Source organism: Monodon monoceros, unplaced genomic scaffold, assembly GCF_005190385.1.
Source record: "Monodon monoceros isolate NGI ecotype Baffin Bay Population unplaced genomic scaffold, NGI_Narwhal_1 Super_Scaffold_12, whole genome shotgun sequence".
Lineage (NCBI taxonomy): Eukaryota > Metazoa > Chordata > Mammalia > Artiodactyla > Monodontidae > Monodon > Monodon monoceros.
In genome coordinates, this window is record NW_021703768.1 from 8,686,318 (window position 1) to 8,712,793 (window position 26,476).

Genomic DNA, 26,476 nt, shown 5'->3' on the forward strand with positions numbered 1-26,476 from the left:
GGCGAGAAGGTGCTGCACCAGCTTCTCATCTACATATGGATAAGGAGATGTTGGTGGAGGGGGGGGGGGGGGGGGGGGGGGGGGGGGGGCGGGGAATGTAGCAGTCACGTGAGACTTTGAACTGCACTGTTGTGACTTTTAGAAACAAGGGATTGGCCTCCAGCTCAAGCCATGAACGAACATCTCCTTAACATCATGTAGATGAGAAGCTGGTGCAGCAGGAAAGCAACCCAAGGATGGATGGCGGAGAAAGTCCACCCAGGTGTGAGCAACGATGGCAGGGAGAAATTGGCATGTAGTGGGAAGCAGCCCCTAAGAACGCATGAGTGGGGAGGGGTCTCGGAGAAGCTGAGGCTATTGTTATAATGGACTGGTCCAAGGTGATTACTGTGGCATCAGGAGAATAACAAAACTCCCCCGGCACCAGCAAGAAACAAAAGTAAATGACTTTCATTCTCTGGGAAGGCGGGCAGATGTCAGAAGTGAACACGCTGTCCCAGTAGAGGTGACAAGGGACAGCCACGACAGGCCATGGGCACAGCCCTGAGAGAACCAAGAAACATCCCTATGGTGTGGACGCAACGGGGAGCACAAATCAACAGGGACGACTCCATCCCGGGCAGGCTGCTACCAGTAGCACGCATGCACTGCCAGAGGAAAAGAAGGGATTCCAATCACCTTTAGGGCGGGCTCACGAGTCCCAGGTAGCGCCCCCTGCGCGCTCAGTGTTCTCACAATGTGTCCCCCGCCACGGGAACACTGCCATCCTGCACGCTGAAAACTGCCTCCTCAACCACTACAATCGCTTGTTCAACACACTCTTTCTGAGCCTCCAATTTAACCTCCGAAACAACACCAGAGAAGCAGTGCGTGGCACGTGGCGCTTCCCTCACAAAGCCATTGGGAGAAGCGTCCCCTCTCTTTCCTTACAGTCGAATCAGCCCTCTACGCAGAGCTCAGGATGCCTTTGAGGAGGGAATGTGGCAGCAGAGTCTACTTCTGTCTAGTCTGCAAGTTTTCCACCAGAAAGGTCGTCCTGCGGCGGAAGGAATGAGAACTCAGCGCAGACACGGGGGAGCGGAGCCGAGCTGCCAAGGTAAACGCCACTGGAGGCTGACTGGCATTCGAAGAGTTGCCAGGCTCTCACGTGATGTGGAACAGATACCAGCACAACTGCTCTAAGAGACGTTAGAGATCTACATGTACACACAGATAAATCTTTCAGATGAGGGGCTTAGAAGAGGGCCCAGAGGCAATTACTGGCCCCGACGCACTCGCACTCATTGCCTTTATGAGCGCCACGGCTCCCTACCCTCAGGCTGGCTTCATCGTGGGCTTCCAGCTGCAGGAAGCTGCCAACAGTCCCTGCCCCTCCACTACGGGGGGCAGTGTTGCCTAGTGGTTAAGGACATTTGTGTCCATCAACAGATGAATGGATAAAGAAGATGTGGCACATATATACAATGGAATATTACTCAGCCATAAAAAGAAACAAAATTGAGTTATTTGTAGTGAGGTGAATGGATCTAGAGTCTGTCATACAGAGTGAAGTAAGTCAGAAGGAGAAAAACAAATACCGTATGCTAACACACATGTACGGAATCTAAGAAAAAAAAAAAAGGTCATGAAGAACCTAGGGGCAAGACGGGAATAAAGACGCAGACCTACTAGAGAATGGACTTGAGGACACGGGGAGGGGGAAGGGTAAGGTGGGACGAAGTGAGAGAATGGCATGGACATAGATACACTACCAAACGTAAAATCGATAGCTAGTGGGAAGCAGCCGCATAGCACAGGGAGATCAGCTCGGTGCTTTGTGACCACCTAGAGGGGTGGGATAGGGAGGGTGGGAGGGAGGGAGATGCAAGAGGGAAGAGATATGGGAACATATGTATATGTATAATGGATTCATTTTGTTATAAACCAGAAACTAACACACCATTGTAAAGCAATTATACTCCAATAAAGATGTTAAAAAAAAAAAGAACATTTGTGCAAAGGCCAAAGCTCTGCCACCAGACAACCTGGGCGGGCAGGGGGAAAGCTGAGCACTGTATGCTTCAATCTTTTCAACTGTAAAATGGAGCTAACAGTCATATCTACCCCCGATGTTGTTGTGAGGTTTAAAGCCAAGGAAAACACTTAGAATAATGGTGTCTGAGCCATTATCAGCACTCAGTTAACAGTAGCTACTTCTAGGCAGTTTACGGAAAATATTAAAATTTCCAGCCATGTTGAAATTCTCAGCATCTCCTCCATTTAGGGAGAAGGAAAGAGCATTTCCGCCCTCCAGCAATGGCAGGTTACGGGCATAAGCGGGCACATTTACATCTGTGTGTTCAGGTATTGGGGTTGTTGTCAGTAGGGATGGTGGCGGCACCACTGGATTTTTAGGAAAGAAGATAACATTGTTTATCTTGTCTTGGTTCTGGGACCCAGTCATCCCACTCTTTCCAACTCACTGGCTCTTTTAAGAAAAACTTTTCTACAAATATTCCCAAAAAAGGAGCCATTCATATTTTTAATCAATGAATTGGTCGAGAGCTTTGATGATATTGCAAGGCTCTCTCTCTCTCTCTCTTTCTCTCCTCCTACCCCTGCCCCACACACATACACGTATACAAGCATGAATGCCCACACTACAGTATCTGTCTCTGAGAACTTTCTAGAAAGGCAGCTCTCATACACTAAGGAAGAGCTGGAAGGCCTTCACATCACTGAGGAAAGAAGATGGTAGTGTCCATGATTTTCTGTGGAGCTATGGGCAGGGTGACTGGACAGAAAAGTTCAAAGTCTCTCTCGTTGTGCTAAGGGTAGAAGGAGGTATAGAGCTCATTCTCTGGGTCCCGTTTTCAGGTGTTTTTCATGGGGGAAGTGTTATGGTCTGAATGTTGATTTCTCCCCAAAAGTCGTATGTTGAAATCCAACCCTCAAAGGTGACAGCATTAGGGGGTAGGGCCTTTGGCAGGTGATTTGGTCATAAGGGTGGAATCCTCACAAATGGGATTAGTGCCCTTATAAAAGAGGCTCCAGAGAGCTCCCTTGCCCCTTCCACCATGTGCGGACGCAGCAAGAAGTTGGCCATCTGCAACCTAGGAGAGGACCCTCACCAGAACCCAACCAGGCTGACACCCTGATCTTGGACCTCCAAGCCCCAGAAATGTGAGACATAAATCTCTGTTTATAAGCCACCAGTCTGTGGTATTTTGTAAGAGTAGCCCAAATGGACTGAGACAGGAAGACACTGATTTACGATGACAAACATGCCACACTCTCAGCCTATATCTCTCCAACAAAATCTAACTCTGCTGGCCACTTCTGCCTCTCAGGTCCCAACAGTCTGAAAAGGGACCCCTCTGTTCCCCCAGGCATTACCTAGGTGGATTTCAACCATTTACTCTTCCTTCCGCAGACATCTGAGAACTATGGTACCCTCACAACCATCTCATCAGTAATCAATCAGTATGGCAGAGGTATTCAATAGGTGAACAGAAGGGGCAGAGAAGAGGGGCATGCTTACTAGGAAAAACAACACAGTAATTATGAGATACCATCACCACCACCACCATCACCATGCCCAAGACCCTAATAAAGAGAAGCACCAAGGATTTGAAATTTTCCTTTGGTATTTCCTGGGTTACAAGATGTAAGGTGGTGATTTTTTAACCCATCCTCAATTTTTTTTGACCTAAAAAAATCATAGAACCCAAGAATTTGGAGCTAGGTTGTCATTAGAAAGTATATACCCCTCAACTTTTAGATGGGGAAACTTCTGTAAATTAGGAGGTGCACTGTGATTTATCCAAGATTATTAGGATTCAGAGAAAGTCCTATGATTAGAAACAAGACCCCCTCCCACTTTGCTGTCCCTTATCCCATTGTGCCAAATGGCATCACTAGTCAGTCATCCAATGTCCCTCTCTAATTTAACTGGCACCAAGCACACACACACACACACACACACACACACACACACACACGGGAATCATTCTTACAGTACAATTATTTCATCATCATTGTTCATTCACATGTGCATTTACAAATCATTTTGAGACAATTCAAGTCTTAGCACTACTCATAACAAGCTTTCGACAAAATTCAACACCCATTTATGATAAAAACCCTCCGGAAAGTAGGCATAGAGGGAACTCTCCTCAACATAATAAAGGCCATATATGACAAACCCACAGCCAATATCATCCTCAATGGTGAAAAACTGAAACCATTTCCACTAAGATCAGGAACAAGACAAGGTTGCCCACTCTCACCACTATTATTCAACATAGTTTTGGAAGTTTTACCCATAGCAATCAGAGAAGAAAAAGAAATAAAAGGAATACAAATCGGAAAAGAAGAAGTAAAGCTGTCACTATTTGCAGATGACATGATACTATACATAGAGAATCCTAAAGATGCTACCAGAAAACTACTAGAGCTAATCAATGAATTTGGTAAAGTAGCAGGATACAAAATTAATGCACAGAAATCTCTTGCATTCCTATACACTAATGATGAAAAGTCTGAAAGTGAAATTAAGGAAACTCCCAGGAGGGGAGGTGTGGAGAGTGACCTGTGCTTGCACACAGGCTGCTTGGCGGCGGCAGCAGCAGCAGCCTTAGCATCTCATGCCTGTCTCTGGGGTCCCCGCTGATAGCCCCGGCTCCTGCCCATCTCTGGAGTTCCTTTAAGCGGCGCTCTGGATCTCCTCTCCTCGCGCACCCTGAAAAAATGGTCTCTTGGCTCTTAGGCAGTTCCAGACTTTTCCCGGACTCCCTCCCGGCTAGCTGTGGCGCACTAGCCCCCTTCAGGCTGTGTTTACGCCGCCAACCCCAGTCCTCTCCCTGGGATCCGACCAAAGCCCAAGCCTCAGCTCCCAGCCCCCGCCCGCCCCGCCGGGTGAGCAGACAAGCCTCTCGGGCTGGTGAGTGCCAGTCGGCACCGATCCTCTGTGCGGGAATTTCTCCACTTTGCCCTCCACACCCCTGTTGCTGTGCTCTCCTCCGTGGCTCCGAAGCTTCCCCCGCTGCCCACCCCCGGTCTCCGCCAGTGAAAGGGCTTCTAGTGTGTGGAAACTTTTCCTATTTCACAGCTCCCTCCCACTGGTGCAAGTCCCGTCCCTATCCTTTTGTCTCTGTTTATTCTTTTTTCTTTTGCCCTACCCAGGTACGTGGGGACTTTCTTTCCTTTTGGGAGGTCTGAGGTCTTCCGCCAGCGTTCAGTAGGTGTTCTGTAGGGGTTGTTCCACGTGTAAATGTATTTCTGATGTATTTGTGGGGAGGAAGGTGATTTCCGTATCTTACTCTTCCGCCATTTTGAAGCTCCTCTCAACAATTTTTTAAAAAATTGTTAAGGATGAAACATACATGAAAACTTTGTGGAATTCCCTAATCACCTCCCTGGACCTCAGAATCTGACAAAACATAGAGTGGATTCCAGTATTCTCAAAACCCTGTCCTTAAACTATTTGGTCCCAAATACAATGCCAAGTATTTTTGCTTGGAAAAAATCCAGCTCAGCTAGCAACACGAGGGACCAGAAATCTCCCAAGACAGCTTGATCCATCACAGTTTAGGTCAACGACCTATGAAGTTAAAGGTTACAAAAAGAAAGAAAATCTTCTAAAGGGAATAAAAAATGGATACTCCCAAATGCTGGGTCACTCGGGCACTAAAGTAAGATCTATGGTTCCCTGCAATTGGCTGCTCTCCAGGGCACTGCAGAAGAGGCAACCACTTTATCTTACAATTGTAAGCACACAGAGGAGGAAAAACAATATATGTGAGGTTCACAAGAAAGGCTACCAACCTTTCCAACAAGAAGGAGTAATGCTTCTGGCTCCCAGCCAAAAGGAATGCTAACCAAATGTTTCACATAAGGTCAGTTTCTCTAGTAGGGCAATGCTTTGAGCAACCCAAAATATTTAAGTGGCCTCATTAATCTTCCTAACACCCCTAGATGTGAATAGGTAGTGATGAGGAATACAGCCATATTCTTCAGGGAGAAAGGCAGTGGTGCAGAAGGTTAAGAGATTAGATTCTAGGAGCGTATTAGTTGTGTAGCTTAGGGGAGCTAGTCTCTGTTGCCAGGTCCCCCCTCTCATCATAGAAGCACAAAGCAAGAGTTTAACCAGGCTGTAAAGGTTCAATTTTATGGCCATAGTAAATGAAAGTATGGGATCTTCTTTCCTTGGTGTGAACTTACTTTTTTTCAAATGCCTTGGAATAAAATTTGACATTGCACATTCAAATGTAGTAACCGTATTACTTTTAGGAGAGATATATGAGGAATACAGAAATCCAATAAACTGAATAATTCAAATCACAAAGCCATTTAATTTGGCAGATACAAACTGACAATTGTGAAGCCCATTCATCCTTCCCCCACTAGATACCTGAGTGTGTGGTCTCCCTCTTCACCAGAGTGTATTTCTTTTTGACTATAGGGCTGAATAACTCATTCCTACCTCTCATCACATCCCCCAGTGGCCTATTAGCAGCAAATCACTAAGCACAACAACATAGTCTCTGAGGTAGCAGTGATGGCCTTAATAGACAAAGTTCATTTGTGTCTTCATGTAAAGTAATAAAATTCAGCCAGCATTAAAGAAAAGGTTAAGCCATCATGAGCATATTAACTAAATGACTCATTTTATCTAGAGAGACTATAAAACTCAACTCTGACCTCCATTAATTATGAAAGACACAGGTGTTTTAAAATGACATTCTCTTAGAATAACTCAGTTGGTCTCTGATGAATATAGCTATAAAATCAAAGGAAAAAATTCCAAGTTCTTATTGAACATGTAGGTCAGAGGCTTGCTTATAACTGAGGAGCAGAAGATGGAATAATTAAGAAAGACAGACTTGCACTTGGCACTAAGAAAATCAAGCAAATTGAAAAGAGACAGTAAACCTATAGAAAGTGTTTTAAACAACAGTGATAGAAACTTATGTTTGTTGTTTAATAAAAGTTTAGACCATTGTTGATGATGAAACAATCTGAGGATAGAATACCCACTGCACGTAAACTGTGACCACTTGGGTAAATCTGATAGTGAAACTAGTCTCACCTGTACCTGTGCCAGCTTCATCTGCTCTGTGATTTCCGTTCACTGCACGATTCTATCCTAACTTTGTCAATAACCCACTGGCACAGAGCCTGACACTGTGACTTCCTACATGACACTCGAATTTTCAGTTGCATTGATAGACCTAAAGATTAAAATATAAATGTGTGACTTTGAAGCTAAAGTAGTAACTACATCCTTTATAGCACAAAATGTTTTCATAAAAATTATTTTAATTATCTACATGTAAATATTTAATATCTCAATCACATCAAAATTTTAAGAATATGAAGATTTAATTTCAGCATGTAACCTTGTCATGTACTTCACAAACCTATCTATATTTGCTATTCCTAAGACTTTCACTATGCCAATCGATTCTAAACAAATTCTAGGAGCCCTTTATTTTTTTCTGTTATTATAACCATTCTGAAAATATCTCTTTAATGTTCTTTTCCCATAAGTTTCTGGGAGCTTAATTCAGTTTTAATATTACCAAGTTATTTTAAAGATATAGCACTATATTTAAATAGTGGGATCACATTCAGATCATAGTTTTTGAATGCTGATTTTTTTTACTTTGCTAATGTATTTTGAAATATGGTGACAAATGTATAATATTATAATGTCATATTATGAGCTACCTCCTCAGTCAGAATTTTTTCAACCCTCTTCAAAAAAAATAAATATATGTACTTTAGGCTATAAAACATTTTAAATAATTCTGATTTTATTATTGTTGTTGTTACCATATGTGTCTAGTACTCACTCTCCCAAAATTGTATTGGCTTATCTCATTACCTAGCCCAAAAAGTCTATTTCAAACCCCTGAAAAGTCTTGGTTACTATATATAGGTTTCAAAGAATACATCAAAACCAAAATCAAACCATTTTAATAGTGCTCTTATATGTTTAAATACCAAGAGTAAAAGGCACAGAAGTAGATGGATAACCTCTTACTATTTTGCAAGTAGAATCAAATAACAAAGGTGGATTTTTTAGTGGCATGCAACAATTAAGACCAGTGTTGTTAGCAAATTTCAGAGATAGGAAACCAGAAAAACCTTCTCCCATAAGCATATTTAGGGACAAAGTTATTAATCAATACTGTCAGTAATCACACTGATAATTTAAATTTTATTATGTTCTAAATATTGTGTGCAAATCTCTGAGTGCTTTGAGGATTACAGATGGTGACTTAACTGCTCTAAATTTAACTCACGACTTCTGCTTTTGCTAGTCCATTGGGTATTTGATTTGTTCCTTTCATTTTTCAGTTAATAGAGATATTTTACATTTGAAAAAATACCAACTGTGTTATTCTATGATTCCTTTCACCTATGTTTTCCTAGGAATATTCACTCTTCAAATTATCTCCATATACACTATTTTTCTGGGTTATCTTCAGAGTTAGTAAAATCTGAGATTTTTTTTCTCATGTATCTTCAAATAATCGAAGAATTAAAGCTCATTTCTCAAATGCTCAGTCCCAGCTGATGTCATTACAACAAGCCACACTTTCAAATCTCACTCCCAAATCTTATCTTTGACCCTTGCCCTCAGCCACCAATCGTGATTGGCCATCAACCACTGTCAAACTCAGCTCTGAAATACTTCTCAAATCTGACTTATCTCCATTTGCACTTTCACTGCCTAAGTTTAAGTTCTCACTACTGTCTCCTGATCCATAGCCCCTGATTGCTATCCATACCTCCAAACTCTAGTGCATTCTGCATACAGTATGGTGGAAGCACCTCCCTAATGCAAATCTGAGCATGTAAATGTATGGCCTTAGAAATCTCCTGAGTTCCTACTGTCTTTAGCAGAGGTTCTCAAATTTTCCAGGCCAGGAGATTACCAGAGGCTTGATTAAACCAAACATTGCAACATTACTTCTAGAAAGTCTAATTCAAATGTTCCGAGGAGAGGCATGGCCATCAGCATTCTTGAAAGATTTCTCAGACAGCTCTCCTGACTGCCGGAATTGGAACCACTGGGCTAAAGGATGAAATCCCAGCTGCTCCATAATATAATTCTCCAGCCTCATCTACAATTACTCCTCCTCTCCGTCATTAACAGGTCCAGTCAAGGTGTATTCTTTTCAGTGTCATCAGGATCTCTGACTTCCCCGTTCTATGGTCCATCTGGCAGGAAGACTCTCTCCCACCTGCCAGACCCCTAATTCCTCTCCGAGGCCCAACTGAAAAAGCACCTTCTCAGTGAACCCTTTTCACCCCCAAGGACCATCACCTTTCTTTCCTCTTGGTGTTTCCAAGGCCCTTTATTCAGGCCTCCCTGGAGAACTTAATTGCTTGTATTCCTCACATCCCCCAGGCCAGGAGTGAGGAAACCTTTTCATGGGCTAAGTAGCAAATACTGCAACTTTGTGGTCCTGTTGGAATGACTCATCTCCGCAGTGAAAGCAGGAAGGCAGCCACAGGCAATATGCAAAGGAACAGATGTGGCTGTGTGCCAATAAAACTTTATTTACAAAATCAGGAGGCCAACCTAGGGGCCTTAGCCTGCCAATCCTTGCACTAGGCTCTAACGTCTTTATCAGGTAGAGACTGCTGCATCTTCGTTTCACCAATGTCTAGGATACTCCCTGGCACACAGTAGGTTCAATAAATATTTGATGAATGAAGAGTAACTATGTGAACTAATAAATTCTGATGGACCCCATGTGGAACTGGCTAGGAAACAAGCTCTCAACACTCAAAACTTGTAGCACACACATGCACTCAAAGAGGTTGGTTAATTTTTATCACATTCCTTTGTTGACTCATTCAGGGAATATGGGAAAAGGGAAGACTATGTATATTTATAACCTAATAAGTCACTATTCTGCTAGGTCTATCTTCTCCCCACCTCCAGCAGAGAAGAAAACGCAGAGACTATTTTGTTTTTAATAACAGCGAAAGGAGGACAATGGTTGGGTGTCTTTCCCACAGAAGTGTCTGCAGACCACCTGTTTGTTAAAAGCTCACACTCTGGGACCACCTTCCAGCCCCCTGGATCCACAGAGCTGGAAGGAGGGGCAGAGGAAGCTGCATTCTGAATGAATGCCCCGGGTGATACTTAGGTACACTGCTGTTGGTAAATTCTGGGCAGAAAGGTACCAAAGCAGGTAGACAAAGAATGGATTCTCTTTTTTAACACAGATTAGGTTAATTAATCAAACAGGCCTGTTGGCCGACAGGGGAGAAGAGGGAGACGGAGGAAGATAAGCAAAGAGAATCTTAAGAGCAAAACACACCTATGAATCAAGAGCCAACAGGGAGAAGGAAATATTTAAATCTTAAAGTACAGTCGAAAAAAAAATCCTGTTGGGCTGGGCTAAGAATGAAAAGCAGAAATAACAGCTCCATCCTTCCTTTCATCACCAGTTGTTTTCCTAAGTCGTATTTAATGTAAATACAATGTCAACATCATCATTACCTCGGATTTCTTTGCATGATGGGGGTTTACTGCTTTTTGGATTCACTCCTAATTGCTGATTTCACTCCACTTAGCGAGAGTTTCCTTTAATTGTATAAACTTGACTAAAATGTGTCCTTTGGAAAATGGAAAGAAGCTGTGGCTACTGGAAGCAGAATTGCTGATCTCGTAAAAATCTCCAGTTTTTCTTTGAATTATAGACTGCTTCCAACAGATTAATGCCAAGGTAAAACTTTAAAAGAAAAACAGTAATTATAACCACCAGAAAAAGAGAGAATTCTATTGGTCAGTTTTCAAAGGTGACACTTATGTGACTCTAAAATTTAGCTCCACTTGTTTAGAACCAATGGCAAAATCATTTTGAAAGGAGCAATTTACACTAATGACATAGAAGCCTGCTCATTCATTTAATGTGATCTTATGAGAACTTATGCTTGGAATACTTAAAGCAAATTCAGTCCCAGCATAATAAAAAGCAAGTTAATCTTTCCTTTTTATCTTTATTTCTGAAGATTCAAACCATGGGCAAAACAATCGTTTAAAGTAATACACTAAAATTTGTCAAGACCAATTTGCTGTGACTATAGGAAAGACCAAGATTTGTCTTGAAAGCACTTGGGGTTTAGTTTTTTATTTTTTTATTTATTTTTTATTTTTTATTTTTTTATTTTTTTGCCGTACGCAGGCCGCTCACTGTTGTGGCCTCTCCCATTGCGGAGCACAGGATCCAGACGCACAGGCTCAGCGGCCATGGCTCACGGGCCCAGCCGCTCCGCGGCATGTGGGATCTTCCCGGACCGGGGCACGAACCCGTGTCCCCAGCATCGGCAGGCGGACTCTCAACCACTGCGCCACCAGGGAAGCCCTAGTTTTTTATTTTTAGTAGTAAACATGCTGATTAGAAATCCGTGCTATTTGTCACACAGATACGTGTACAGAAATATCTTTCAATATACGGAAATAGTCTATTGACTGCAATGGCAAGTCAAAGAGTTCCGTACAAGGCACACACATGGCTCTCGGCTGGTACTCACATGGGTACCAGCATCCCTGCTACCCTTTCAATTGATATCTTCATAATGTTCCCATTTTAGTAGAGTTGAAATTAAAAATTTCCCAAGACATACATAAATCTTATATTTGTCATCAGTTATGATTTTCACCTGACTCAGTGTTGGGTCTATGAGCTTCAATCCCATCACCTTAATCATTGGCAGATGGGTGAGCCTCCCGGACTCACAGGCACTTGCGTGAGAGCTCACAGGTGAGTGTCCTTCCTAAAATATCATAGGTTGCAAGACTATGCCCTTCAATGATATGTTTCTATTACACTGAGGCTTGTTAGAGAAGAGTAAGATAACCAGAAGTCAACTTACAGGAAGAAAATGAAGAAAGGCCAAGAAATAAACAGAAAAGCTGGAAGAAACTCACTTTCTCTTTGATGAGAAGCTCTTTTTTTCATTACTATTGTATAGCTTTACACTACAAAAATATGGCTAATTTATAAATGCCCTGACTATTGTCAAACACTGCTTTGTGTATGGATCAAGTTAGTTGCCATTTGGAATAACATTTGAATTCGGCACAGAATCACTTGTCATGCATACACTGAACCCAAAACACTAAAGACAGATTCATTTGGAGAATAAAATGTCATCACTCTCTCTCAGATCTGCTGTTACAGTCCTATACACCACGAAAGTGAAACTTTTATCAACTTTGTGAACTATTATTACTATCATTACTTTTATAATTATACACAAACCTCTAAACGTCAACATAGTCTTTCATTTGGAATTTTCATGTATATATAAAGTAGAAACTTCTTTTAGTGGGTTCTTTTAACAAAGAAGTATACAAATCATCTACGAACTATTATTCCAATAGTATAAACAAACAAATCAAATACTGCGGGGATATTACTGAAAAGGTTAACTGTGATTATTTCTGAAATTGTGTTTTTTCTTTATGCTTTACAGTATTTTCTACATTCTCTAAAATGAAAGTGCCTGAGTCTCATCACTGAAAATACAAACATTATTAGTTTTTAAAGAGGCATGGGTAAAACAGAATATGAATCTCAATGCTTTTAAAATAATATGGAAGATTATGTGCACCTTGGAAATGGTAAATTTAAGGATCCTTCCAGAAATTGTGTGAATTCAGATGCAACTACCTTCGGGTACTACATAACCACAAATCACCTAAAGAGAAGTGGCCTTTTGGGTTGGTTTTGTTTGTTTGTTTTTGTTTTGTCTTTGTTTCGCAGCGGGAGAACTTCTTTTTGCAGAGAATTTTTAACTGATTTTAATTTCAGGAACATAAAGTATCTCTGGTATAAAGTGAAACCATCCAATAAATGGCTTTACAAGGCCTAGTGCTAACTATGAAAAAACAAAAATGCTATCACTGTATTTTTCCACTGCTTATATATTTAAACCATTACGGATTTCTGCAATATACACCTGCTATCTAAATTTGTTTTGCTAGGTCAAGCCCTCCTAAACAGGAATCTGAGTGCTGGGTTATTTTTAAAGTTGTATAACTGGCTCACACTCCCTCTCAAACCTTCTGAGCCTAATCCCAGCAACTATCTTATGTAAAATTGCTATTCTCCGTACTCAGTGGTATCTGCCCGAAATGCATATGCACACGCATGCAGAAACCCACAGATACCCACACAGCTGCCCCACCACGCCATGCTTACAGGATGCCTGTCATTGTGACAATCTCTCTTCCTGGATTATTTCACTTAATACTCACAACAGCTGAAAGGGGTAGAAATAATTATATCAACTTTAAAGATAAGAAAATTAGACTCCGAAATGGGCTCAAGGTCATGCAGTTAAGCAAGTCCATCTACCCCTTTCTTTCGTTTTGTTACTGAGTATCCACAATGTACCACGTCCTGTTCTAGAATAGAAATACAGCCCATGCTCCTAGGGTTGCTTATCTGAAATTCAAGTTTAACTGCACATCCTGAACTTTTATGTGCTAAGTCTGGTGATCCTATATTGCTCCTGGTCACTATGCCATAGTGCAAGCTAGGTTGACTCAGTGGGTACAATCCCTCCCATGGCTGGTCTGGGACTGTGGTGAAATGAGATGGATGGAGACCTTAAGAAACTCTGGGATGGAGACTTCCAGGAATGCTGGGATAGAGACTTCCGGGGACACTGGGATGGAGACCTCCAGGGAGGCTGGGATGGAGGCCTCAAGGAATAATAGAATGGAGCCCTCTGGGGATACTGGGCTGGAGACTCTCAGGAATAGGTGTCCCCTGGGGACAGTTCTCAGGTGCTGTCTGCAGTCAGGACAGAACTACAGTGATGTCTCTTCCAAATCTTCATTTTCTCAGTGGCTTCTCACTTCCCCATTAGGAGAATCTGTGTCACTGACCAAAAGCCTACCACCAGCAGAGTGTAGGCATATATGTGACACTGCCCTGTCTGTGTAGTGCCAAGGACCTCCAGAAGCAATGGAGTGTCTTTTGAGTCAAGCTCACAGGAAAACTGTTTCCAAAACTCTTTAGAGTTGAATGAGACATGCAGGACTCAGCTACACCAGTTGAGGTCATAGTTGCACCTGCTACCCCAGCAGGGGGCCCTTCCCCTTGGCTAAGGGTGAGAGTCTGTTTTCCCTAAGGATTAGCTTTGGGGTTTAGAGACTGCTACTCCCTGTGTCTTCCCCAACTGTAGGCATCGGGAATAAATCTGCTACGACTCCAGCCCCCCTTCCCCTAAGTGTCCTACCAAATTCAGAGGGTCACACATAGAAATCAAACCCTGGAAATAAATATGGTGAATCAACAGATATCTTTGAGCTTCTGCCCGGAGGAGAAAGTATGCTACATTTTAGAGAAAACAAGAAAAGACAGCCACATCCTCTACCATCTGGTACGTCACTGTCTGAGAATGGGAAAGGGGAGAGTGAAACGTGAACAGAAATAATGCAATAAGTGCAGTAATGAAGAGAGATGGCAGGTGTGCCAACAGAACCGTACAGAGCGGGGAACATAGCAGCTCAGTCCCAAAGGAGGACCCTTGAGCCAGATCTTTACAATGAGTATGAGTTCACCCAGTGGATAACTTGAGATGTGGGTGGGTGGTTAGCTAATATTCTAGGAAAGCAAAAGAGATTACCAAATCCCAGAGGCAAGAAGGAGAACATTCTATAGTTGTGGGCAACATAAATAATTCCTCGTGCCTGGACTATGTGAGAATGAAAAGTGTGTCTCTGTAGGATGTAGGACGATGAGACAGAGGGTCTGATGGGCCACACCAAAAGAGCCTAATAAATCCAAATTAATCCAGATGATCCCTGGAGAAAATAGTATTTCTATAACATAAGGGAAGGCATACAAGTCATAAGAGCTCCGGTAGGAGCTACTGAGGGTTGTATTTTTAAAAGATGACTTTGGCCATGGTATGCAGAAGGAGGAGAAAATCTGGAGGCCAGGAGACCAGTTAAAAAGCCCTGCAGGGCTTCCCTGGTGGCACAGTTGTTGAGAGTCCGCCTGCCGATGCAGGAGACACGGGTTCATGTTCCGGTCTGGGAAGATCCCACATACCGTGGAGCTGCTGGGCCCGTGAGCCATGGCCGCTGAGCCTGCGCGTCCGGAGCCTGTGCTCCGCAACGGTAGAGGCCACGGCAGTGAGAGGCCTGCGTACCGCAAAAAAAAAAAAAAGCCCTGCAGTGCGTGGCCCAGGCTCCCAGTGATGGAATTTGATGGAAGTCAGCATTAGAAATCCCCCAGCTAGTCCCAATGAGCTGAAGTAAGTATAAGAGTACCAAGTAAGCCCATCCAATCCATACTCACTGTCCAATCAATAAACACTAAAAGAGATACAAGTGACATGTTAAGTGCCAGGAACTAAACCGACTTCTGTCTGTTCATTTAAGTTATGACCGTACGTCTTGAGTCTTCAAGTGTTGGGTGGATGAACGAGGTCTTCTTAAGATCTGAGAGCAAAGGCAGTGATTCTAGAAACTGTTCAGTGTTTGTCCAGAGCTTAAGCCAGATTTAGCTTCACTCACGTAGAAACTGCACAACCTCTCTTGCTATGAAAAGTATGTTTCATAATCTAGTACATTTGGCCGAAACAGATAACGTGCACTCCTCTGCCTAAAGTGCTTTCCTTGAAGGCCAGAAGAGTCCAAAATCTACAAATCATCTCTTTGGGTTATTACGTCATTTTTCCTAAGAGATGAACATAAAATATTTTTTAAACATCATCCTCAAAACACACTGGCAGGATAGGTGATTGGAAGGCAGGGATTACACATGTTTTCTAAGGAAGTCATGGTAAATACGAGGGATGCAACACAAGATCTGTTCTGATTGGGTTCCAGTGGCCTCACCTTCAAACTGGAAGGTCAGGCACTGACCTGGAGACAGGAGCACGTGCTCCTTAAGAGAAATAAATAATAGCAACTCCCTTGAATTCTCAATTGACTGGTAAATATCATAATGGGGGTCACAAAGAAAGGTAGTGATGCGTGTTGGAAAGGGTATCAAGGTCTCCTGATGTCTAGAATTATGAGGAAGAGTATACTGACAAATAAGAACATGGTTTTTGGAGTCAAACTTTGACTGAAACCTGGGTCCATCTTTGATTAAACATAATAAATGTGTCCCTGGGGTAACATTTATCCACCTTCTGTCTCAATTTCCTCATCTCTAAAATAGGGATGGTGACAATACCTACCTCTCAGGTTTCACAGGTGGAAAAAATAAATGAATTCATGTTAGAACTGCTCCTGGCACTTGGGAAACACCCAATAAACTCCTGCTATGAAGAGCAGCAGTCATCTTACTGCAGTCATCACAGCAGCAGTTGTAGCACACTTCATGATACTCGTACGGAATTTCATTCTTAGATTAAATATTACTTAGCACTCGTCAACTACGGCAGGGAAGCTTGTGTAACTGCAGAGATGTCAAATGAAGTCCGAAAATATCTGCGGAGGCAAAATGTAAGCTCTCTCACCTTGCTCCTACAAGAAGTTCTTTCTGTCCTGGGTCAAATGTTAACTGCGAGAAATCCACAGCATTCTTCGCTCTGAACTCCTGCAACCAGGGGCCAATTTCTAAAGAGGAAAAATAAATAAATAAAAAGATAAAAATGAATTTTATTCCCCCCTCTGGGGACCACAGACAATGCACATCAGGTAGCAAACGTTACATTTCAGAGGATTTGAAGGGCCCCCCAGGTGATCATTTAGGGGCCACTGGAGGTTTCTGTCAGGGTGTCACATAATCCACACTGAGAATGTGTAAACATAGAGGGCAGCCACCCAATAAAAAGGAAGCAAAGCATCAATGCTTGGTTGTGATTTACAAGCCAGATGTGCATTTTCCTTTTGCCTCTGGACTGGGCAGAAAATAACACAGCACTCACACGATTCAGTAGAGGAATATTGAATGCAAACAAGATCATTTCCTGTGCAGCTTGATGGGAAGGAGCCAAAGATGTGGGAAAATCACAAAAGCCACAGAAGCACCATCTGCCTTCTTTCAAAGTGGACATTCCATTTCCCTGTCCTTTAGATTTCGATTTGGGCCCCGAGATTAGACTAGTTAAACACTCTCAGTCCTTTCTAGATGAGAAATTCACAGTCAATTCTAGGCCTCATTTGCATTTTTTAAGGGAAATCAGAAAATAGCCACTCTTTAGAGACAGGTTTTTTACAAGCACTGTTAACTCCTATTAAATGACCTCCAGCCTAGAGTCCAATTATTACAACATGAGAGTATTTGAAGAGGGATAGAACTCAGCCTTATTAGCCATTTTTGCAACTTTCATTAGCTCATTTCTGACACAGAAAAAATCTTCAGTGAGTTGTCTGCCAGTTGTGCTGAACCTGAACCTTATTATTATCCTTGACAACTAACCATGTGATCTGATTGTCTTTTTTTCTTTTTTTTTTTTTTTTTTTGCGGTACGCGGGCCTCTCACTGCTGTGGCCTCTCCCGTTGCGGAGCACAGGCTCCGGACGCGCAGGCTCAGCGGCCATGGCTCACGGGCTTAGTTGCTCCGCGGCATGTGGGATCTTCCTGGACCAGGGCACGAACCCGTGTCCCCTGCATCGGCAGGCGGACTCTCAACCACTGCACCACCAGGGAAGCCCCTGATTGTCTTTTTCCTTGAGTTTAATATTTTGAGCGATGTCACACTGAATAAACAGGCACATGACAACTGGCAAATCAACAGTTATTGGTTTGCGGAAAAAGTGTGTAGCACAGAAATAATCTCTTCCACAAAACCAGATGCTAAAAAAAGATCTAATATGGAAATATGCCCATGTCTTAACACATGTCTTGTAGAAAGGCCTTTGTTGATGTAAATGAGGTAGATTATTTCCAAGCAATAGCTTTGTGTAACAAATATGGCTTTTCTCTACTATCAGTTATTGGGGGAAAAAACGGATGTGAACTGAAAGTTCTATTCTGCTTAAAGGAAACCAGTGTTGAGTTATATAGAGATCTGTATTTGGTTTTTGATATTTTCATGTTATCTTGACTGTTTTTAGAATTTTATATAAAATTCTTCATTTTATAGGCAAGTCAATTTTTTAAAAAAATCCTTATTAAATGCAAAATAAGTACAAGGTCCTGGAGCCATAAAAAGATGTTAATAAATGATCTGTTCCAGAAGTTTTTAATTCAGTTAGGGAAGGAGCACAAATATCTTCTTTAAACACAGTATCTATAGATACAAGATCTTTACAGGTATTTATAGGGTTACAGGAAGTATTCATACACAGAAAGGAGAGATGACTGAGGGGCTTAGGGACCAGGAAAAGAGAGATCTGACCAGAGATTCACAGAACAGATGTGTCCTGAGGAAGCAAGAGTGCCATGTGGAAGACATGGTGCCCCCTGTGGCTGTAACTGGTATTGCTCATATTCACTCCTATGGGGCCCCGGATCCGTTTCTCTGCTCTTGGGCAAGAACACTAAGGCTCTTATGTTTGCATTGCTCACTGCAGTGCCTGCAGCTCAAGGTACAGTAGCTTGAATGTATAGGCAATACTAAATGTGTGGAATGAAAAAGTAAGAATAAGCTAGGGTTCTGTCTGTCCGTTTTTTTTAATGAATTAAAACAATTTTTTTCTTAATAATTTTTTTTCTAATTTTAATAACTTTATTTTATTTTATCTTCTTCTTTCTTTTTTTTCTCCCTTTTATTCTGACCTCTGTGGAGGACAGGCTCTTGGTGGCCCAGCCAGGTGTCAGAGCTGTGCCTCTGAGGTGGGAGAGCCAAGTTCAGGATGCTGGTCCACAAGAGACCTCCCAGATCCATGTAATATCAAAAGGAGAAAATCTCCCAGAGATCTCCATCTCAACACCAAGACCCAGCTCCACTCAACAACCAGCAAGCTACAGTGCTGGATGCCCTATGCCAAACAACTAGCAAGACAGGAACACAACCCCACCCATTAGAGAGCAGCTGCCTAAAATCATAATAAGGCCACAGACACCCCAAAACACACCACCAGACGTGGACCTGCCCACCAGAAAGACAAGATCCAGCCTCATCCACCAGAACACAGGCACTAGTCCCCTATATCAGGAAGCTTACACAACTACCTGAACAAACCTTAGCCACTGGAGACACAAACTAAAAACAACGGGAACTACAAAGCTGCAGCCTGCGAAAAGGAGACACCAAATACAGTAAGATAAGCAAAATGAGAAGACAGAGAAACACACAGCAGATGAAGGAGCAAGGTAAAAACCCACCAGACCTAACAAGTGAAGAGGAAATAGGCAGTCTAACTGAAAAAGAATTCAGAATAATGATAGTAAAGATGATCCAAAATCTTGGAAATAAAATGGAGAAAATACAAGAAAAGTTTAACAAGGACCTAGAAGAACTAAAGAGCAAACAAACAGTGATGAACTACACAATATATGAAATTAAAAATTCTCTAGAAGGGATCAATAGCAGAAAAACTGAGGCAGAAGAACGGATAAGTGACCTGGAAGATAAAACAGTGGAAATAACTAAATAACTACTGCAGAGCAGAATAAAGAAAAAAGAATGAAAAGAATTGAGGACAGTCTCAGAGACCTCTGCAAAACATTAAACACACCAACATTCGAATTATAGGGGTCCCAGAAGAAGAAGAGAAAAAGAAAGGGACTAAGAAAATATTTGAAGAGATTACAGTTGAAAACTCCCCTAATATGGGAAAGGAAATAGTTGATCAAGTCCAGGAAGCACAGAGAATCCCATACAGGATAAATCCAAGGGGAAACACACCAAGACACATATTAATCAAACTATCAAAAATTAAATACAAAGAACAAATATTAAAAGCAGCCAGGGAAAAACAACAAATAACACATAAAGGAATCCCCATAAGGTTAACAGCTGATCTTTCAGCAGAAACCGTGCAAGCCAGAAGTGAGTGGCAGGACATAGTTAAAATGATGAAGGAGAAAAACCTACAACCAAGATTACTCTACCCAGCAAGGATCTCATTCAGATTTGACAGAAAAATTAAAAGCTTTACAGACAAGCAAAAGCTAAGAGAATTCAGCACCACCAAACAAGCTTTACAACAAATGGTAAAGTAACTTCTCTAGGTAGGAAACACAAGAGAAGGAAAAGACCTACAATAATAAACCCAAAACAATTAAGAAAATGGTAATAGGAACATACATATCGATAATTACCTTAAATGTAAATGGTTTAAATGCTCCAACCAAAAGACATAGACTGGATGAGTGGATAAAAAAACAATACCCATATATATGCTGTCTACAAGAGACCCATTTCAGACCTAGGGACACATACAGACTGAAAGTGAGGGGATGGAAAACGATATTCCATGCAAATGGAAATCAAAAGAAATCTGGAGTAGGAATTCTCGTATCAGACAAAAGAGACTTTAAAACAAAGACTATTACAAGAGACAAAGAAGGACACTACATAATGATCAAGGATCTATCCAAGAAGAAGATATAACAATTGTAAATATTTATGCACCCAACATAGGAACACCTCAATACATAAGGCAAATACTAACAGCCATAAAAGGGGAAATTGACAGCAACACCAAATCAAAAAATACCTAGAAACAAATGACAATGAAAACACAACGACCCAAAACCTATGGAATGCAGTGAAAGCAGTTCAAAGAGGGAAGTTTATAGCAATAAAATCCTACCTTAAGAAACAAGAAACATCTCAAATAAACAACTTAACCTTACACCTAAAGCAATTCGAGAAAGAAGAATAAAAAAAACCCAATGCTAACAGAAGGAAAGAAATCATAAAAATCAGATCAGAAAGAAATGAAAAAGAAATGAAGGAAACAATAGCAAAGATCAATAAAACTAAAAGTTGGTTCTTTGAGAAGATAAACAAAATTGATCAACCATTAGCCAGACTTATCAAGGAAAAAAGGGAGAAGACTCAAATCAATAGAATTAGAAATGAAAAAGGAGAAGTAACAACTGACACTGCAGAAATACAAAGGATCATGAGAGATTACTACAAGCAACTATATGCCAATAAAATGGGCAACCTGGAAGAAATGGACACTTTCTTAGAAATGCACAACCTTCCAAGACTGAAGCAGGAAGAAATAGAAAATATGAAGAGACCAGTCACAGGCACTGAAATTTAAGCTGTGATTAAAAATCTTCCAACAAACAAAAGCCCAGGACCAGATGGCTTCACAGGAGAATTCTAGCAAACATTTAGAGAAGAGGTAACACCTATCTTTCTCAAACTCTTTCAAAATATAGCAGAGGGAGGAACTCATTCCCAAACCCATGCTAAGAGACCACCATCACTCTGATACCAAAACCAGACAAAGATGTCACAAAGAAAGAAAACTACAGGCCAATATCATTGACGAACATAGATGCAAAAATCCTCAACAGAATACTAGCAAACAGAATCCAACAACACATTAAAAGGATCATACACGATGATCAAGTGCGGTTTATCCCCAGAATGCAAGGATCCTTCAATACACACAAATCAATCAACGTCATAAACATATTAACAAATTGAAGGAGAAAAACCAAATGATCATCTCAATAGATGCAGAGAAAGCTTTCAACAAAATTCAACACCCATTTATGATAAAACCCTCCAGAAAGTAGGCATAGAGGGAACATTCCTCAACATAAAAAAGGCCATATATGACAAACCCACAGCCAACATTGTCCTCAATAGTGAAAAACTGAAACCATTTCCACTAACATCAGGAACAAGACAAACTTGCCCACTCTCACCACTATTATGCAACACAGTTTTGGAAGTTTTAGCCACAGCAATCAGAGAAGAAAAAGAAATAAAAGGAATACAAATTGGAAAAGAAGAAGTAAAGCTGTCACTGTTTGCAGATGACATGATACTATACACAGAGAATCCTAAAGATGCTATCAGAAAACTACTAGAGCTAATCAATGAATTTGGTAAAGTAGCAGGATACAAAATTAATGCACAGAAATCTCTCACATTCCTATACACTAATGATGAAAAATCTGAAAGTGAAATTAAGAAAACACTCCCATTTACCATTGCAACAAAAAGAATAAAATTCTAGGAATAAACCTACCTAAGGAGACAAAAGACCTGTATGCAGAAAATTATAAGACACTGATGAAAGAAATTAAAGATGATACAAATAGATGGAGAGATATACAATGTTCTTGGATTGGAAGAGTCAACATCGTGAACATGACTATACTACCCAAAGCAATCTACAGATTCAATGCAATCCCTATCAAACTACCAATGGCATTTTTCACAGAACTGGAACAAAAAGTTTCACCATTTGTATGGAAATACAAAAGACCTGGAACAGCCAAAGCAACCTTGGGAAAAAAGAATGGAGCTGGAGGAATCAGGCTCCCTGACTTCAGACTCTACTACAAAGCTACAGTAATCAAGACAGTACGGTACTGGCACAAAAACAGAAATATAGATCAATGGAACACGATAGAAAGCCCAGAGATAAACCCATGCACATATGGTCACCTTATCTTTGATAAAGGAGGCAAGAATATACATTGGAGAAAAGACAGCCTCTTCAATAAGTGGTGCCTGGAAAACTGGACAGCTACATATAAAAGAATGAAACTAGAACACTCCCTAACACCATACACAAAAATAAACTCAAAATGGATTAAAGATCTAAATGTAAGGTCAGACACCACCAAACTTTTAGAGGAAAACATAGGCAGCACACTATGACATAAATCAGAGCAAGATCCGTTTTGACCCACCTCCTAGAGAAATGGAAATAAAAACAAAAATAAACAAATAGCACCTAATGAAACTTAAAAGCTTTTGCACAGCAAAGGAAACCATAAACAAGACCAAAAGACAACCCTCAGAATGGGAGAAAATATTTGCAAATGAAGCAACTGACAAAGGATTAATCTCCAAAACATACAAGCAACTCATGAAGCTCAGTATGAAAAAAAAAAACAAACAACCCAATCCAATAATGGGCAGAAGACCTAAATAGACATTTCTCTAAAGAAGATATACAGATTGCTAACAAACACATGAAAGAATGCTCAACATCATTAATCATTAGACAAATGCAAATCAAAACTACAATGGGATCTCACCTCACACCAGTCAGAATGGCCGTCATCAAAAAATCTACAAACAATAAATGCTGGAGAGGGTGTGGAGAAAAGGGAACCCTCTTGCACTGTTGGTGGGAATGTAAATTGATACAGCCACTACGAAGAACAGTATGGAGGTTCCTTAAAGAACTACAAATAGAACTACCATTGGACCCAGCAATCCCACTACTGGGCATATACCCTGAGAAAACCATAATTCAAAAAGAGTCATGTACCAAAATATTCATTGCAGCTCTATTTACAATAGCCCGGAGATGGAAACAACCTAAGTGTCCATCATCGGATGAATGGATAAAGAAGATGTGGCACATATATACAATGGAATATTACTCAGCCATGAAAAGAAAAGAAATTGAGCTATTTGTAATGAGTTGGATAGACCTAGAGTCTGTCATACAGAGTGAAGTAAGTCAGAGAGAGACAAATACCGTATGCTAACACATATATATGGAATTTAAGAAAAAAAAAATGTCATGAAGAACCTAGGGGTAAGACAGGAATAAAGACACAGACCTACTAGAGAATGGACTTGAGGATATGGGGAGGGGGAAGGGTAAGCTGTGACAAAGCAAGAGAGAGGCATGAACATATACACACTACCAAACGTGAGGTAGATAGCTAGTGGGAAGCAGCCGCATAGCACAGGGAGATCAGCTCGGTGCTTTGTGACCACTTGGAGGGGTGGGATAGGGAGGGTGGGAGGGAGGGAGACACAAGAGGGAAGAGATATGGGAACATATGTATATATATATAACTGATTCATTTTGTTGCAAAGCAGAAACTAACACACCATTGTAAAGCAATTATACTCCAATAAAGATGTTAAAAAATTTAAAAAATATATTCAGTAATAACCTGTTAGACAAATTAAAATATTTTTATACCAGTAAAAGCGAAATAATACAATTACCAAAAAAGCATAAAGTATCTTTTATTTACACTTTTATTTGCAAACATGACACATAAAACACAGCATTTTAAAATGCTAACAGTGCTTTGCCAGATCCTTTTTGTTTTTAGCTGCATATCTGCTCACCATGAGTCTAGTGTTTTATCAAGTCTCTTCATATGTTTCTTTGCAATGACATATAATAATCCATTTCTCACAGGTTCACTATAGGAAAAATCCACAAACTGCAAGTTGTACAAAATATTTGTTCTCTGGAATTGGGTTCTTCTAAACTTTACTGCTTTACCTTGGACAGCATGCCTGGTGGATTTCTAAGAAACCAAACAGTTATGATAGTTCATTTTTCTTGAAGTGCTCCTGATTTGGGTGTTCTTAACTCAAATGCAATTTAAAAACCACAAGTCTCAAATTAGGCTATGTTTTACAGCCTGGAATCCATGGTATAATAAGTATTCACAACATAAATAGACATTAAATAATAACCACAAATCAGTTAAATTATAGGAAAGAATGCATATATTAATCTAGGAAGGGCAAAAGCAGAGAGCCTGTATCAGGGGGTATCTGTCAGATGAGGCTGGCCAGGGTCAGGCTGAGGGCATGCTTCACTCTGAGAAGGACTTCTTGTGTGACTTTTGGATATAGCATTTCTCAAAGTGAGATAATTGCAGGATAACACAGAACTAAATAAATGCATTTCATACTTATCCTGGGTATGTATTTTAAGAAAAATCTTAGGAAACAAAATTTCAGTGGGATCAACTACCATTTCATAACAAAATGAAATGTACTCCCTTTCTGAATAAAGTGTAGGATTTGTGATTTCCATTATTTCCCCAACTTTTCATTTGTTTGCATGATTTTCTGGCCATATCAGGAACACTTGTTCATTCTCAGGATCTAAATGTAAGTGTTAGGTGAGAACCAGGCTTCTCTGGCCCCCCAAATTCTGAGTTGTCCAGTGGTTACCAGAGACACACCTGGCAAGGCATAAAGAGAAGCTTCTGGAAGTTGTGAGCTGGGTTCAAAATCCACCTGGTAGGGGGCGTTGCCTTCTCCTTTGTTTATAACTTTTAAGATAGTGGAAACCTGTTTCATTAAACCATCTAGAGCCCTTATTGCTGGTGACTGCAGGATAAGAACCAAGTTAATCAGTGGCAGGTTTTTACTGCTGGATAGCTCACACAGAAGCAATTTCTATTCATCCATCCATCCAGGAAGATTTTTTTTTTTTAGTTAAAAGATTATGCAAATTCATATGTAAACTAGGCGAGACCCTCAAATTCCTGTCCTGTGGCTGGCTTTGTCCTCCAGGTTGTGAAGTTGGTGCCTGGGCTGTCCTGCCCTGAACTCTGCTTGGCTTATAAGCACCCTGCGTCACCCACAGGAAACTTTCCTGGTGCAGAGGGTCTTAATTTTGCCTTGAGACCTGAAGCATATGACTGCAGGCTATAAAATCTAATTGCAAAATCTTAATGTTGTGCCAGAGGACATTAAAAAGTAATTTCCTTCAGATTTACAACTTCAGAATTACAAATGATGTTAATATGATGAAAAGTATAAAAATGAGTGATTCCTATTCAACAGGCACTTAGATTATTCCAAGAGTCAGCCATGTGCTTGTGTGTAAGCAGTCATGACGAGAAGTCTGAGAGGCACAAGTAAAGCCATTTGCCACTGGGTAACTACAGGGATTGCAGGAGACAGTTTCAGGAATTTCTTAGAATCTTAGGGTATTTGGTTTTAAAATATTCTTAGACTTTGTTCTGCCACATACTCAGGAATCGCCAGACTTTGGCTTTAAGACAATAAATCATTTGTTGAAGCTAACATCTCTTTCTGACAATTCAGGCTCAGTTTCTTCTCTGTCTCCTTGCTAGTGGAAACAGCATATGTTCTCATCTAAGACTCTACCACCACAGACCTCAGGAGTCAGGGGAAGAAGGAGGCCTCCACCACTCAAGAGGCAAGCTAGGGTTGTCCCAGGAAGTCTTCTCATTTGAAGAAATGTGAAAAAGTCCCAAGGTGGTGTCTGCACAAGTACTGATTCTATCTGTACATCAGAACTAGAATGATTTCCAAAAGAGACCCAGATTTTTCCAGGAGCTTTAGGGTTAAGCATTAAGACAATATATATCAAGAATATTCTTAGATAATTTACGTAGTCAACTAATATTTCTTGAGTACCAGCTACATGGAAGAACCCATCGTAGGTACTGGCTAGGATACAAAGTTATGTAAGACAGACCTCTGCCCGCGAGACATTTATAATTTAGTTTAAAAAGTGAGATATATACACAAGAGAGTTAAGCCAAAGAAGAGAAATGCTTGCTGGTACCAAGGAAAGTGTGATGATAAATGTTCCAAGGCAGCACTGTCCAATGAAAATATATTGCTACCTACACATGTGAATTTTTCCAGTAGTGACACTGAAAAA

General features: G+C 40.9%; 1 protein-coding gene across 2 annotated transcripts in view; it reads right to left on the bottom strand.

Annotated features, from left to right (window-relative positions):
- SEMA5A (semaphorin 5A) overlaps nt 1–26,476 on the bottom strand; it is a 471,369-nt gene that overhangs the window by 234,013 nt on the left and 210,880 nt on the right. For both annotated transcript variants that reach the window (XM_029215912.1, XM_029215913.1), the window contains one exon: nt 16,495–16,594. In XM_029215912.1, coding sequence (XP_029071745.1) covers nt 16,495–16,594 — 100 coding nt within the window. The remainder of the gene's footprint in view (nt 1–16,494; nt 16,595–26,476) is intronic.